Genomic DNA, 12,173 nt, shown 5'->3' on the forward strand with positions numbered 1-12,173 from the left:
CAGGAAAAGAAGCCATAACTTTGTTCTACTCTACTATATCTACATTATTGCCCCAAGAAACAATATAATAAAGCCAAATTCACACTGTCACAATTTATTGAAATTTTATAAAAACTCAGGCCAAGTGGAAGAATAAGGTACAACTCAAGAGGACAAAGACAACTCCGTTTCCGTTCAGTACTTTTCTCCTCAGCACTGGTGGTAAGAAAGCCCCTTGCTCTCTAGTAGCCAGGCAGCATGGACTTATAGTCTTAAAATGAGGCTTTATGTATTTCAGGCTGGAGGCAGGTTGCCTTTTCTGAGGAATCTCAGGCAGGGTAAAAGTTACTTACCACTCAGTACCTCTGTGCCAGAAGAAAAGCTCAATTTATTCAATCCTTAGAAAAGTTACTATCGTCCCCTGGTCAGACACTAAGGTGTCTTGATAAGGTCCAGAGACAACCATATAGTCCTTATTCTAATTCGTAGTGAAAAGGCTGCAGGCATATGGTGCTCCTACGATGGGCCTGACCCTTTCCTAAGCACATCTCATTTCCACATCCTTTGCCTTCTCTTTCCCCCAACATTTCCAGCCAGCATAGAACCCAATTTCTGGGAAATTGAGAGGAGAAACAGTATTATGAACACAGACTCCTTTCAAATTGGAACAGGAGCCAAACCAAATAAATAAGAGAATTGCGTAGGGAAGTGGGGTAGAAGGGAGGTCAGGGAGCAATCCCTTGCCTCAAGTCTGGTGCACCTCATGGAACATCAGTTCACGGGGGATGGCTGTTTCTGGACCAAACTTGGTGGCTGCCCGACGCTCAAAGGCAGCAACATTCTGTTTGACAACCTCATCAAAAAACATGGTGGCCAGCTGGGAGTGCAGCAGAGAACGAAATTCAAAGGAAATCTGGGAATGGGTAAGAGACAGTCAGAAACTTCCAGACCATGTTGGATAGTCCCTGGCCAAATGCAAGGAAACTGTTCCTCAGTGCCTTTTCTCCCCCTCCCCATCCAGTTCGTTGGATCCCCGTAGGAGCCCTAACTTGGGACTGAGCACAGAGTACGAGTCTGACACAAGCTCAGACTAACTGACTTGGGAAATGCTAGCTATACTTAAAGAATAACCCTGTCAGGTCGGTGCGGTGGCTCACGCCTGTAATCCCAGCACTTTGGGAGGCCAAGGCGGACGGATCACCTGAGGCCAGGAGTTTGAGAGCAGCCTAGCCAAAATGGTGAAACCCCGTCTCTACTAAAAATAAAAAATCAGTCGGGCTTGGTAGCAGGCTCCTGTAATCCCAGCTACTTGGGAGGCTGAGGCAGGAAAATCGCTTGAACCCGGAAGGTGGAGGTTGCAGTGAGCCAAGATCGTGCCATTGCACTCCAGCCTGGGTGACGGAGCAAGACTCCATCTCAAATAAATTAATAACCCTGTCACAGTACCCCAGCCATTCCTCATACCCAGTCCTCGTCCTCTGCTACACAACCTCCTGACTCACCGAAAAGTCCACAGTGCAGGTTCGAGGATAGGCAGGAATACCAGGGCTGAATCGCCAAATAGTCTCTAAGTGGTTGAAGAGCTTGCCATCAGTACAAACAGCCTAGAATAGGGTAATCAGGTAGTTAAATAACATTACTAAGTATAGGATACAATATAAAGGAATTGAAAGCCATTTTCCTTCTTTTCTGATACGAGGGAAATACTTGACACATGGACATAAAGTACTTACAAGGAAGGCCAAAATAGCACTTTCATATGAAACTGCTAAAAACAAAAAATCTTGTCAATCCCTCCCATACAGGCCTCACCTTGACCATGTGAGGTTTGACCATGGAAACTGCAGAGGTGTAACGTTCCATGACAGGTGGAAAGCCAACCTCCAGCTGGGCTTTCAAATGACCCTTACGGCTGGATACCACCAGAGACTTCTTACACCAGGGCACAAACTCACGGTACTCCTGGATGTTGGACACCACCTCATACATCTCCTGCATTGAGTACCTAGGAGAAGAAGAATCACAGGCCAAGGAGCTGCCAGCTGGGTCAGGTTCCTCCTTGCTATAGGCCCCTAATTCATACCTTTGCCCACTAACCATGCACCTTCAGGAACTACAGATCCCAAATAAGCCTGGATGAATAACTTCCCAAAAGCAAACGTGTAAATCCTTATGATATTGTTACCTTATATTTTGCAGTTTACAGAATGCTTTTGCATTCATTGTTTATTTTGATTTTAAGAGGGACCATCTAGGGAGAACAGAGGCTGTCAGTTTTACTGGTGATCACACAAGGATCAGATCCCAGCTCTTAACAATTTTTTAACAATGTGGCCTTAGGTAAATTACCTGTGTCTCCATTTTCTCACCTGATTTATAGGTTTGTTGTGAGAATTAAATGAGAAATATCTATGTAAAACATCTAAGTCAAGCTGCTAGCATGTAGCAAGTGCTCAATAATTTAGCTATTATGCTCAAAATATACTAAAAAGGTTACGCTGCTAATTTACACATACTATGTACCCATAAAAAAATTTTTTTAATGGTCACCAGAAAAATACACCCTGTTTTTTGTTTTGTTTTTTGAGACAGTCTTGTTCTGTCGCCCAGGCTGGAGTGCAGTGGGGCAATCTCAGCTCACTGCAACCTCTGCCTCCCAGGTTCCAGCGATTATCCTGCCTCAGCCTCCCAAGTAGCTGGGATTAAAGGCGCCCGCCACCGTGCCAGGCTGATTCTTGTGTGTGTGTGGTTTTTTTTAGTGGAGACAGGGTTTCACCATGTTGGCCAGGCTGGTCTCGAACTCCTGACCTAAAACGATCGGCCCGCCTCAGCCTCCCAAAGTCCTGGGATTACAGGCATGAGCCACCGCACCCAGCACGCCCTGTTGTCTTATAGTCCAACCCTAGTCTCATTTCACTTAAGCACATGCACAGCAACCAAGAAGGGAGAAATTAAGGTCGGGAGGGTGGCAGGGGAGGACTGAGGATCAGTATTGTAGCTGGGGAGGGGGATGGCTAGGGATGAATCTTGCCCACCGATGATACCCTGACATTCTTGCCTGGACAGGGTTATTTGGAGGGAAAGGGGAAGTGCAAGGATGCAAGGCAGAGAATGCTTACCCCATGATTCTACGCTCCGAGTAAGCCTTTCGCTTGTTGGTGAAGGGAGCAGCAAATCCCATGAAGGAACGGCTCGAAGGTAAGCCAGCCTCAGCCGCCAAGATCTGGGCAGCCCGAGGCAAGAGGAGGCTGCAGGAGGTCAGAAACCTAAGGCCAAAGGAAAGAGGAGCCAACCGTATAGTTCTTCGTAATCCTCTATCATTTGTAGGTGAAGGAGAAGAAGAGTGCATCCCAGACGAAGGTCGTCCAAACAAGCTTTCCCCCCAGCACCTGCTGCAGCCCGCTAGGCTCTCTCTGGCCAGGGAGTCACGAGTGCAAAAGGTCGAGGGCAGCTAAGGACAGGGCTGGGGGCGGGGTGGGGGGGATGAGAAAAAGGGGTGTGTGGGAAGCGCCAGTTGCCTTTGACTGGGCCTACACTACTGCTGAAAGCTAAGACTTTAAGGAAGCATCACTGTCCCCGGGGACCCCAGGGCGCCCGCGAGGGCCAAGAAGAGGTTGGACACTCACCCCGAGAACTTCCCTTCTCGTACAACTTGCAAAAGCATTATCCAAAGCTCTACATGAGCTCCCAGGGCATGATTGCTGCCAGTCCCCGCCGCGCCTGCATCCCAGTATAGCACCCCTCCACCGCGGAACCCCGGGGTTCGCAGCGACCCCCTGCCCTCAGCCGCGGTCGCCTCCCTCTCACCTCATTGGTCGCGGCGGTGGCAGAGGGCCTGGGGGCGGGGCCGGTTGCGCGCCCGGGCTGAGCGAGAGCCGGCAGCAGCGCTCGGCTGCCGCGCGCGTCCCAGCTGGGACCCGCCGCGAGCCCGCCCAGGCCATGCGCGCGACCCTGCCTGGCCCTCTAAGTTCTGACGCGGGCTACGCCCTCCTCACTCCAAAGGCGGAGCGGCAAGAGGCAGCGGCTGGGCTGGTTCGGGACCTCAGAGCGCAGGGGCGACGGGAGGCGGCAGCACCTCTCGCCTTGCTCCCGTCCAGGCTGCCGGGTAGGCTAGAACTGAAGCCGGGACCGCTGCTCCCGCAGATCTCGGTACCCCCACGTCACGCTGTTGCCATGGCTCGGGCCTGGGAGAGGAAGGAAGGAAGGAAGGGGACAACGCCGCCTATCGGGAGATGTAGTTTCACACCTCTGGCGAGAAAGGGCACTGGGGTGTGCGTTTGAGAAGCTGCAAAGATGGTTCGGGGACTGAGGTCGCCTGTGGTCACAGGACCCGATACGTAGGCACAGAGGCGACTTCGTGGGCGTGTCTACCGCAGATATCTGTAGATCCTCTGAACGTCGCTCTTAGAGCCTTAGGTTCTCTAGAGGGACAGAGTGAATAGGATAAATGTATATATGAAAGGGAGTTTATTAAGAATTGCCTCACAGGATCACAAGGTAAAGTCTCACATTAGGCCGTCTGCAAGTTGAGGAGCAAGGAGGCCAGTGGTGGATCAGTCCAAGTCCCAAAACCTCAAAAGTAGGGAAGCCGGCAGTGCAGCCTTCAGTTTGTGGCCAAAGCCCCGAGAGCCCTTGGCAAACCACTGGTGTAAGTCCAAGAGTCCAAAAGCTGAAGAACTTGGAGTCTGATGTTCGAGGGCAGGAAGCATCCAGCATGAGAGAAAGATGAAGGCCGGAAGACTCAGCAAGTCAGCTTCTTCCACCTACTTTTACTTTTATTTATTTATTTATTTATTTATTTATTTATTTATTTATTTGAGACGGAGTCTCGCTCTGTTGCCCAGACTGGAGTGCAGTGGCACGATCTCAGCTCACTGCAACCTCGGCCTCCCAGGTTCAAGCGATCCTCCTGCCTCACCACCCCCGCCCCGCCCCCCTCCCCAGTACCTGGGATTACAGGCATGCGCCACCATGCCCAGCTAATTTTTGTATTTTTAGTAGAGATGGGGTTTCGCCATGTTGGACAGGCTGGTCTCGAACTCCTGACCTCAGGTGATCCACCCGTCTCGGCTTCCCAAAGTGCTGGGATTACAGGTGTTAGCCACCATGCCTAGCCCTGCCTACTTTTTCTAGCGTTGCTGGCAGCGGATTGGATGGTGCCCACCATTGAGACTGGGTCACTTCCTTCCAGTCCACTGACTTAAATGTTAATCTCCTTTGGCAACACCCTCACAGACACTCAGGAACAACACTTTGCCTCCTTCAATCCAATCCAGTTGACACTCAATATTAACCATCACAGAGCCTTTATCATATTCGGCCTTGTTTATAGTTAGAAGCACTGTTCATCTTTGTAGCTTCCACAAGTGGTTAGTGCTGTGTTCTACATTTTTGGGAAAGGAGATTAACATTCCAAGCTCTGGGCTAAGACTGCATAGTTTTTACCTTTAATATTTATAGAAAGAAGTCGAGGTAGGAAGAACCAGATATTCTTAGGACAGAGAACCATCTTTGTTTGAAAAGTGTGCACTTGATGAAGAGTGAGACCTCATGGACAGAAACCCACGCAATTAAATACCACTATACTACTTTTCATGATTCAAGGAGAAAAAAAAAAATGCTCTTGGCTAGGCATGGTGGCTCACGTCTGTAATCCCAGCACTTTGGGAGGCTGAGGCGGGCAGATCACTTGAGGTAAGGAGTTCAAGACCAGCCTGGCCAACATAGTGAGACCTTATCTCTACTAAAAATACAAAAATTAGCCAGGTATGGTGGCGGGCGCCTCTAATCCCAGCTACTCGGGAGCCTGAGGCAGGAGAATCGCTTGAACCCAGGAGGCGGAGGTTGGAGTGAGCTGAGATTGTGCCACTGCACTCCAGCCTGAGCAACAGAGCAAGACTCCATCTCAAAAAAAAAAGAAAAAAAAAAAAAGGAAAGAAAGAAAAGAAAAGAAAGCAAGCAAGCAAGAAAGAGAAAAAATGCTCTTGATAAAAGTCAGGTGGGCCAGGCGCGGTGGCTCATGCCTGTAATCTCAGCACTTTGGGAGGCCGAGGCGGGTGGATCACGAGGTCAGGAGATCGAGACCATCCTGGCTAACAGGGTGAAACCGCATCTCTACTAAAAATACAAAAAATTAGCCGGGCGTGGTGGTGGGTGCCTGTAGTCCCAGCTACTCAGGAGGCTGAGGCAGGAGAATGGCATGAACCCGGGAAGCGGAGCTTGCAGTGAGCCAAGATCGCACCACTGCACTCCAGCCTGGGCAGCAGTGCAAGACTCCATCTCAAAAAAAAAAAAAAAAAAAAAAGTCAGGCGAACAAAAGAAAAAAAGGAAGGGAAGAAAGAAATCAACAATTAGAAAGAGATTGGGCTAAGTGCAGTGGCTCATGCCTGTAATCCCAGCACTTTGGGAGGCTGAGGTGGGAGGATCACTTGAGGCCAGGAGTTCAAGACCAGCCTGGGCAACATAGTGAGAACTTGTCTCTCCAAAAAGAAAAAAGAAAAAAAAAGAGAGACTAGAACTAGGTGGGTGCAAGAGAATGGTGGTGCCTGCTGTTGAGTTTTAAGAAATTCATGCTATTACAGTACAAGCCTTTCCTCTGCTTGCTTTCTAAATCTTCAGTCAAGCTCTCCACTTTCAGGAAATCTTTCCCTGAGAAGTGTTGTGTGTGGTGGTTATGCAGAGGGGCAGGGGATAAAGTAAATAAAGACTGTGTTGTAGCCAGGCATGGTGGCTCATACCTGTAATCGCAGCACTTTGGGAGGTGAAGGTTGGTGGATCACCCGAGCCCGGGAGTTTGAGACCAGCCTGGGCAATACGGTGAAACCTTGTCTCTACAAAAAATACAAAAAAATTTAGCCAGGCATGGTGGCACATGCCTGTAATCCCAGCTACTTGGGAGTCTGAGTTGGATCACCTGGGCCCAGGAGGTTGAGGCTGCAGTGAGCCGTGATTGCACCACTGCACTCCAGCCTGTGTGACGGGAGTGAGACCCTGTCTCAGAAAAACAAAAACAAAAAAAGACTGTGTTGCAATGCTTGTCTAACTAATCTGGAAGAGACATCTGGTCTAGAAACAGGGTAGCTCTTGGGCCGGGCACGGTGGCTCACGCCTGTAATCCCAGCACTTTGGGAGGCCAAGGCGGGCGGATCATGAGGTCAGGAGATCAAAACCATCCTGGCCAACGTGGCAAAAACCCATTTCTACAAAAAATACAAAACATGTCCGGGTGCAGTGGCTCACTGCCTGTAATCCCAGCACTTTGGGAGGCCAAGGCGGGTGGATCACGAGGTCAGGAGATGGAGACCATCCTGGCTAACATGGTGAAACCCTGTCTCTACTAAAAATACAAAAAATTAGCTGGGCATGGTGGCGGGCGCCTGTAGTCCTGGCTACTCAGGAGGCTGAGGTTGAGGCAGGAGAATGGCCTGAACCCGGGAGGCGGAGGTTGCAGTAGGCCGAGATCACGCCACTGCAGTCTAGCCTGGGCGACACAGCGAGACTCTGTTTCAAAAACAAAACAAAACAAAACAAAACAAAAAGCCAGATGTGGTGGTACGCACCTATAGTCCCAGCTACTCGGGAGGCTGTGGCAGAGAATCACTTGAGCCCGAGAAGCAGAGGTTGCAGTGAGTGGAGATTGTGCCACTGCACTCCAGCCTGGGGGACAGACGGAGACTCTGTCTCAAAAAAAAAAAAAAAAAAAAAAAAAAAAAAAAAAAAAAGGGCGGGGCAAGATGGTTCGCACCTGTAATCCCAGCACTTTGGGAGGCCAAGCAGGTGGATCACCTGAGGTTGGGAGTTCAAGACCAGCCTGACCAACAAGGAGAGACCTCACCTCTACTAAAAATACAAAATTAGCCGGGCGTGGTGGTGCATGCCTGTAATCCCAGCTACTCGGGAGGCTGAGGTAGGAGAATCACTTGAACCCCAGAGGCAGAGGTTGCGGTGAGCCTAGATGGTGCCATTGCACTCCAGCCTGGGCAACAAGAGCAAAACTCCATCTCAAAAAAAAAGTTTGAGCCCATCTTCTCTGGATTTCAAGTTAGCAAGAGCCATTGGGTGATCATCAAAACCCATTTTTAATAAGCTGTTCTACCTCTATAGCAGTTAGTACTACCAATTCAAAATAATTATTGACCAAATGAATATGTTTTATTATTTATTTAATTTTTGAGACGGGGGTCTCACTCTGTCACCCAGATTGGAGTGCATTGGTGTAATCTCGGCTCACTGCAACCTCTGCCTTCCAGGTTCAAGTGATATTCCCACCTCAGCCTCCCAAATAGCTGCGACCACAGGGGCACACTACCACATTTTTGGTAGAGACAGGGTTTCATCATCTTGCCCAGGTTGGTCTCGAACTCCTGAACTCAAGCAATATGTCCACGTTGGCCTTCCAAAGTGCTGGGATTACAGGCATGAGCCACCATGCCTGGACTATAAATGTGTTTTGTCAACTTTTCTTTTTTTTTTTAATTTTGAGACAGAGTTTCACTCTTGTTGCCTATGCTGGAGTGCAATGGCGCGATCTCGGCTCACTGCAACCTCAGCCTCCTAGGTTCAAGCGATTCTCCTACCTCAGCCTCCCAAGTAGTTGGGATTACAGGCATGCACCACCACACCCGGCTAATTTTGTATTTTTAGTAGAGACGGGGTTTCTCCATGTTGATCAGGCTGGTCTTGAACTCCCAACCTCAGGTGATCCACCTGCTTGGCCTCCCAAAGTGCTGGGATTACAGGCATGAGCCACCGTGCCCGGCTGCCACCTTTCCGTTTATCCTCTTCCGTGAAACCCCAAGTTGGGTGATGATCTCACTTATTTTCTTTCCTAACATCTCTTCTTTTCGCCTCTGCACTCCACAGAGAGTCTGTTAAAATGTCCACATCCCCCAGTCCTCCTTTCCACTACTGTAGTACAGTGCCTCCTTCCAGTTCACAAATGGTAATCTGGAGCCACCTTCAGATGGGCACATGACCTTAAAGGACAGATTTACTCTTTCCAATTCCACTCTCTTGTCCAGCCCCACCCGCCTCTGACTAAGGGCTTATACATGTGAGACAGCTGCTTTGAATGAGGAGTAAGGATCTGGTTGGTTAAAAGACAGAAATTAACAGGGATACATAACTGAACTGTGACCTCATTATCACTCTGCCTTAACCAAGTTGACTGCTACAGAATCCCCAAGGTCCAATAGGCCTACCAAGCCAATTTGCTTACTGTCCCCTACTAATTGGTTTAACTAATTACTGCCATTTAAACTTTCCTAGTTTAGTCCCTATACTTGAAACAACCGATTTCTTCCCATGTCTCCACCATTCTACATCAATAACTTCCTTCAAGTACTGACTCAAAACACACCTCCTCCAGGAAGACCCTCTTGACTGAACCCTTCCTTCAACATTACTCTGAACACATAATGCCATGTAATCTAGCATGTATCCTATATTCTGTAGTTGTTTCACATGTATATGTATGTTCATCTACTAAGTTATAAGCTCCTCATAAAGAGACACCATTACTTCTAATTTTTGACCTCCCGACCAATTAGTACAGGGCTGTACATCGGGTGAGTCCTCACATTTAGTCAGAAGAAGGAAAACTGAGGCTTAAAAATAGGCAGCCATCTGTCTAGAGTTACCCAAATATGAATGCTTGTAGTTCAATCCAGAAGGACTGTCCATATAAGAAGGTTTTATCACCACTTCTGGCCTCCTCCTCCCATACCCTGTGTGTCTCCCTGAGCCCTGAAAGTATCAGTGTTCCCTACATCAAATCCCTTTTTTTCCTACTGGGAAATCCTCTTTTGATGCTCTAAATAATATTAAAAATAACTCTTCTAGCCCGTCCTCCTCCCTCCAATTGCCCAGAGAACCAGGCTGGCAACCTCTCTTGTTCACCTCCATCCCCTAGCCAGAACCGGGCACGTGACCCCAGCTGAACCCCTGACTCCAATTCCTCAGGTTACCTAGAGTTATTTTGGGCAATGGATACCATGTATGCCCCTCCTCCTTATCCTCTGGGCCATATCCTAGTTTAGCCCTTCCTGGAAGGCCCATCATACCCAATAGCCAAGTCCCAACACCCATATCCATTTGATCCTTTGCTACCTTTGGTTTCTGCTGCTGCTTCATCATCATCATCAGTCATCAAATATTAAATGCCTGTTTCTCTATACTGATATTCTGGAGCTTAAAAAAAACTATACCTGGCTGGGCACGGTGGCTCACGCCTGTAATCCCAGCACTTTGGGAGGCCGAGGCGGGCGGATCACGAGGTCAGGAGATTGAAACCTCCTGGCTAACATGGTGAAACCCCATCTCTACTCAAAGTTAGCCGGACATGGTGGCAGCACCTGTAGTCCCAGCTACTGGGGAGGCTGAGGCAAGAGAATGGCATGAACCCCAGAGGCGGAGCTTGCAGTGAGCCGAGATCCCGCCACAGCACTCCAGCCTGGGCGGCGACAGAGCGACACTGGTCTCCAAAAAAAAAGGTGAAATGAGAAACAAAGGTGTACAATTTAACCAGATTGTGGCAGTATAAACTAAGTATGTAAGTGTTAAGGAGAACTAACAAAAGGAAAAGAGCCTATTAGCCAGAGGAGACTTCCTGGAAGAGGTAAGTTTAAATTTCTTCATAATTTTTGTGTGTGCATGGAATCACGGAGTGATTGCTCCTAAGCAATATTTTAACTTTTATTTTCAATATGGTAAAAATTTTAAAAATTCCAAAAGGTATATAGTGATAGGTAAATTTCTCTCTCATTCCTTATTTCCTATACCCCAGTTTTTCTTTCTGGGAAAAAAGGACTGTTACTAGTGTCTTAAGTATCTTTCTAGCAGGAAAGCAAGGGAAGGCTTTTTTTTTTTTTTTGACATGGAGTCTGTCTCTGTCACCCAGGCTGGAGAGCAGTGGCTCCATCTCGGCTCACTGCAACCTCCGCCTCCTTGGTTCAAGTGATTCTCCTGCCTCAGCCTCTGCAGTAGCTGGGATTACAGGCGCGCACCACCACACCAGGCTACTTTTTTATATTTTTGGTAGAGATGGGGTTTCATCATGTTGGCTGGGAAGGCTTTTTTTTTTTTTTTTTTTTTTTTTGAGACGGAGTCTCGCTCTGTCGCCCAGGCTGGAGTGCAGTGGCGCAATCTCGGCTCACTGCAAGCTCCACCTCCCGGGTTCACGCCATTCTCCTGCCTCAGCCTCCCAAGCAGCTGGGACTACAGGCGCCCGCCACCCTGCCCGGCTAATTTTTGTATTTTAGTAGAGACGGGGTTTCGCCGTGTTAGCCAGGATGGTCTCGATCTCCTGACCTCGTGATCCACCCGCCTCGGACTCCCAAAGTGCTGGGATTACAGGCGTGAGCCACCGCGCCCGGCCGGGAAGGCTTTTTTGAAATGTATTTTCGCCGGGTGCGGTGGCTCACGCCGGTAATCCCAGCTCTTTGGGATGCCGTGGCAGGTGGATCACCTGAGGTCAGGAGTTCGAGACCAGCCTGACCAACATGGTGAAACCCCCGTCTCTACTAAAATACAAAAATTAGCCGGGCAGGGTGGCGGGTGCCTGTAGTCTCAGCTACTTGGTAGTCTGAGACAGGATAATCACTGAACCCGGGAGGCGGAGGTTGCAGTGAGCCGAGATCGTGCCACTGCACTCCAGCCTGGGGGACGAGAGTGAAACTCCGTCTCAAAAAATAAAATAAAATGTATTTTTATTTTTTAATTTTTTTCCTCTCCCCGCAAGGGAGGATTTTTATATATAAAGCCTTGACAGGACGCCAGCATGCTGCACTTCGTCCATTTCGTGTTCTCTTCAATGTGTATTGAGTTGTGAAACTCTGAACAGGACCCTGGATCACCTTTTATAAATTGTATCAATTTTTCAATCTCCACTTTTCGTCTTCCTCCTTTTTCCGTTTCTGGGTTGAGATGACCTCCATTCTTTTCTTCTCTAATTGACGGCTCTCTGGCCTCTCCATTGGAGGAGGGGAAGCGCCACAGGCTGTTCTGGGGAGAAATTGTTGAGTGTTTTCCACTTTAACCTTGCAATGGAATCAGTAAGGAGTTGGAAAATGCCCCTTCTGTTGGTCTTGGCGGCCTTTTCCAGCTGCCAGTTGTCATGGCCTCTTTGTGGGTGTTTTCTGCAGTAGAATCCTCCTTGGGGTTTCTCTGCAGTTTGAGCACTTTTGCTATTTATTCT

General features: G+C 48.7%; 1 protein-coding gene across 2 annotated transcripts; it reads right to left on the minus strand.

The window, feature by feature from the left end:
* Positions 1-78: 78 nt before the first annotated feature.
* Positions 79-4,978, minus strand: COQ10A (coenzyme Q10A). Of its 2 annotated transcripts, none has more exons than XM_014347143.5 (5): positions 3,787-4,978; positions 3,099-3,245; positions 1,792-1,984; positions 1,482-1,583; positions 79-892 (listed from the first exon to the last, which is right to left on the minus strand). In XM_014347143.5, the coding sequence occupies exons 1-5, from the start codon at positions 3,918-3,920 to the stop codon at positions 725-727; spliced, it is 744 nt and encodes a 247-aa protein (XP_014202629.3). In that variant the 5' UTR covers positions 3,921-4,978; the 3' UTR covers positions 79-724. The 2 variants fall into 2 exon arrangements, with proteins under 2 accessions (XP_014202629.3, XP_003824969.3); XM_003824921.4 differs by lacking the exon at positions 3,787-4,978 and adding an exon at positions 3,606-3,786.
* Between the last annotated feature and the right edge of the window lie 7,195 nt (positions 4,979-12,173).

Source organism: Pan paniscus, chromosome 10 (genome assembly GCF_029289425.2).
Source record: "Pan paniscus chromosome 10, NHGRI_mPanPan1-v2.0_pri, whole genome shotgun sequence".
NCBI lineage: Eukaryota > Metazoa > Chordata > Mammalia > Primates > Hominidae > Pan > Pan paniscus.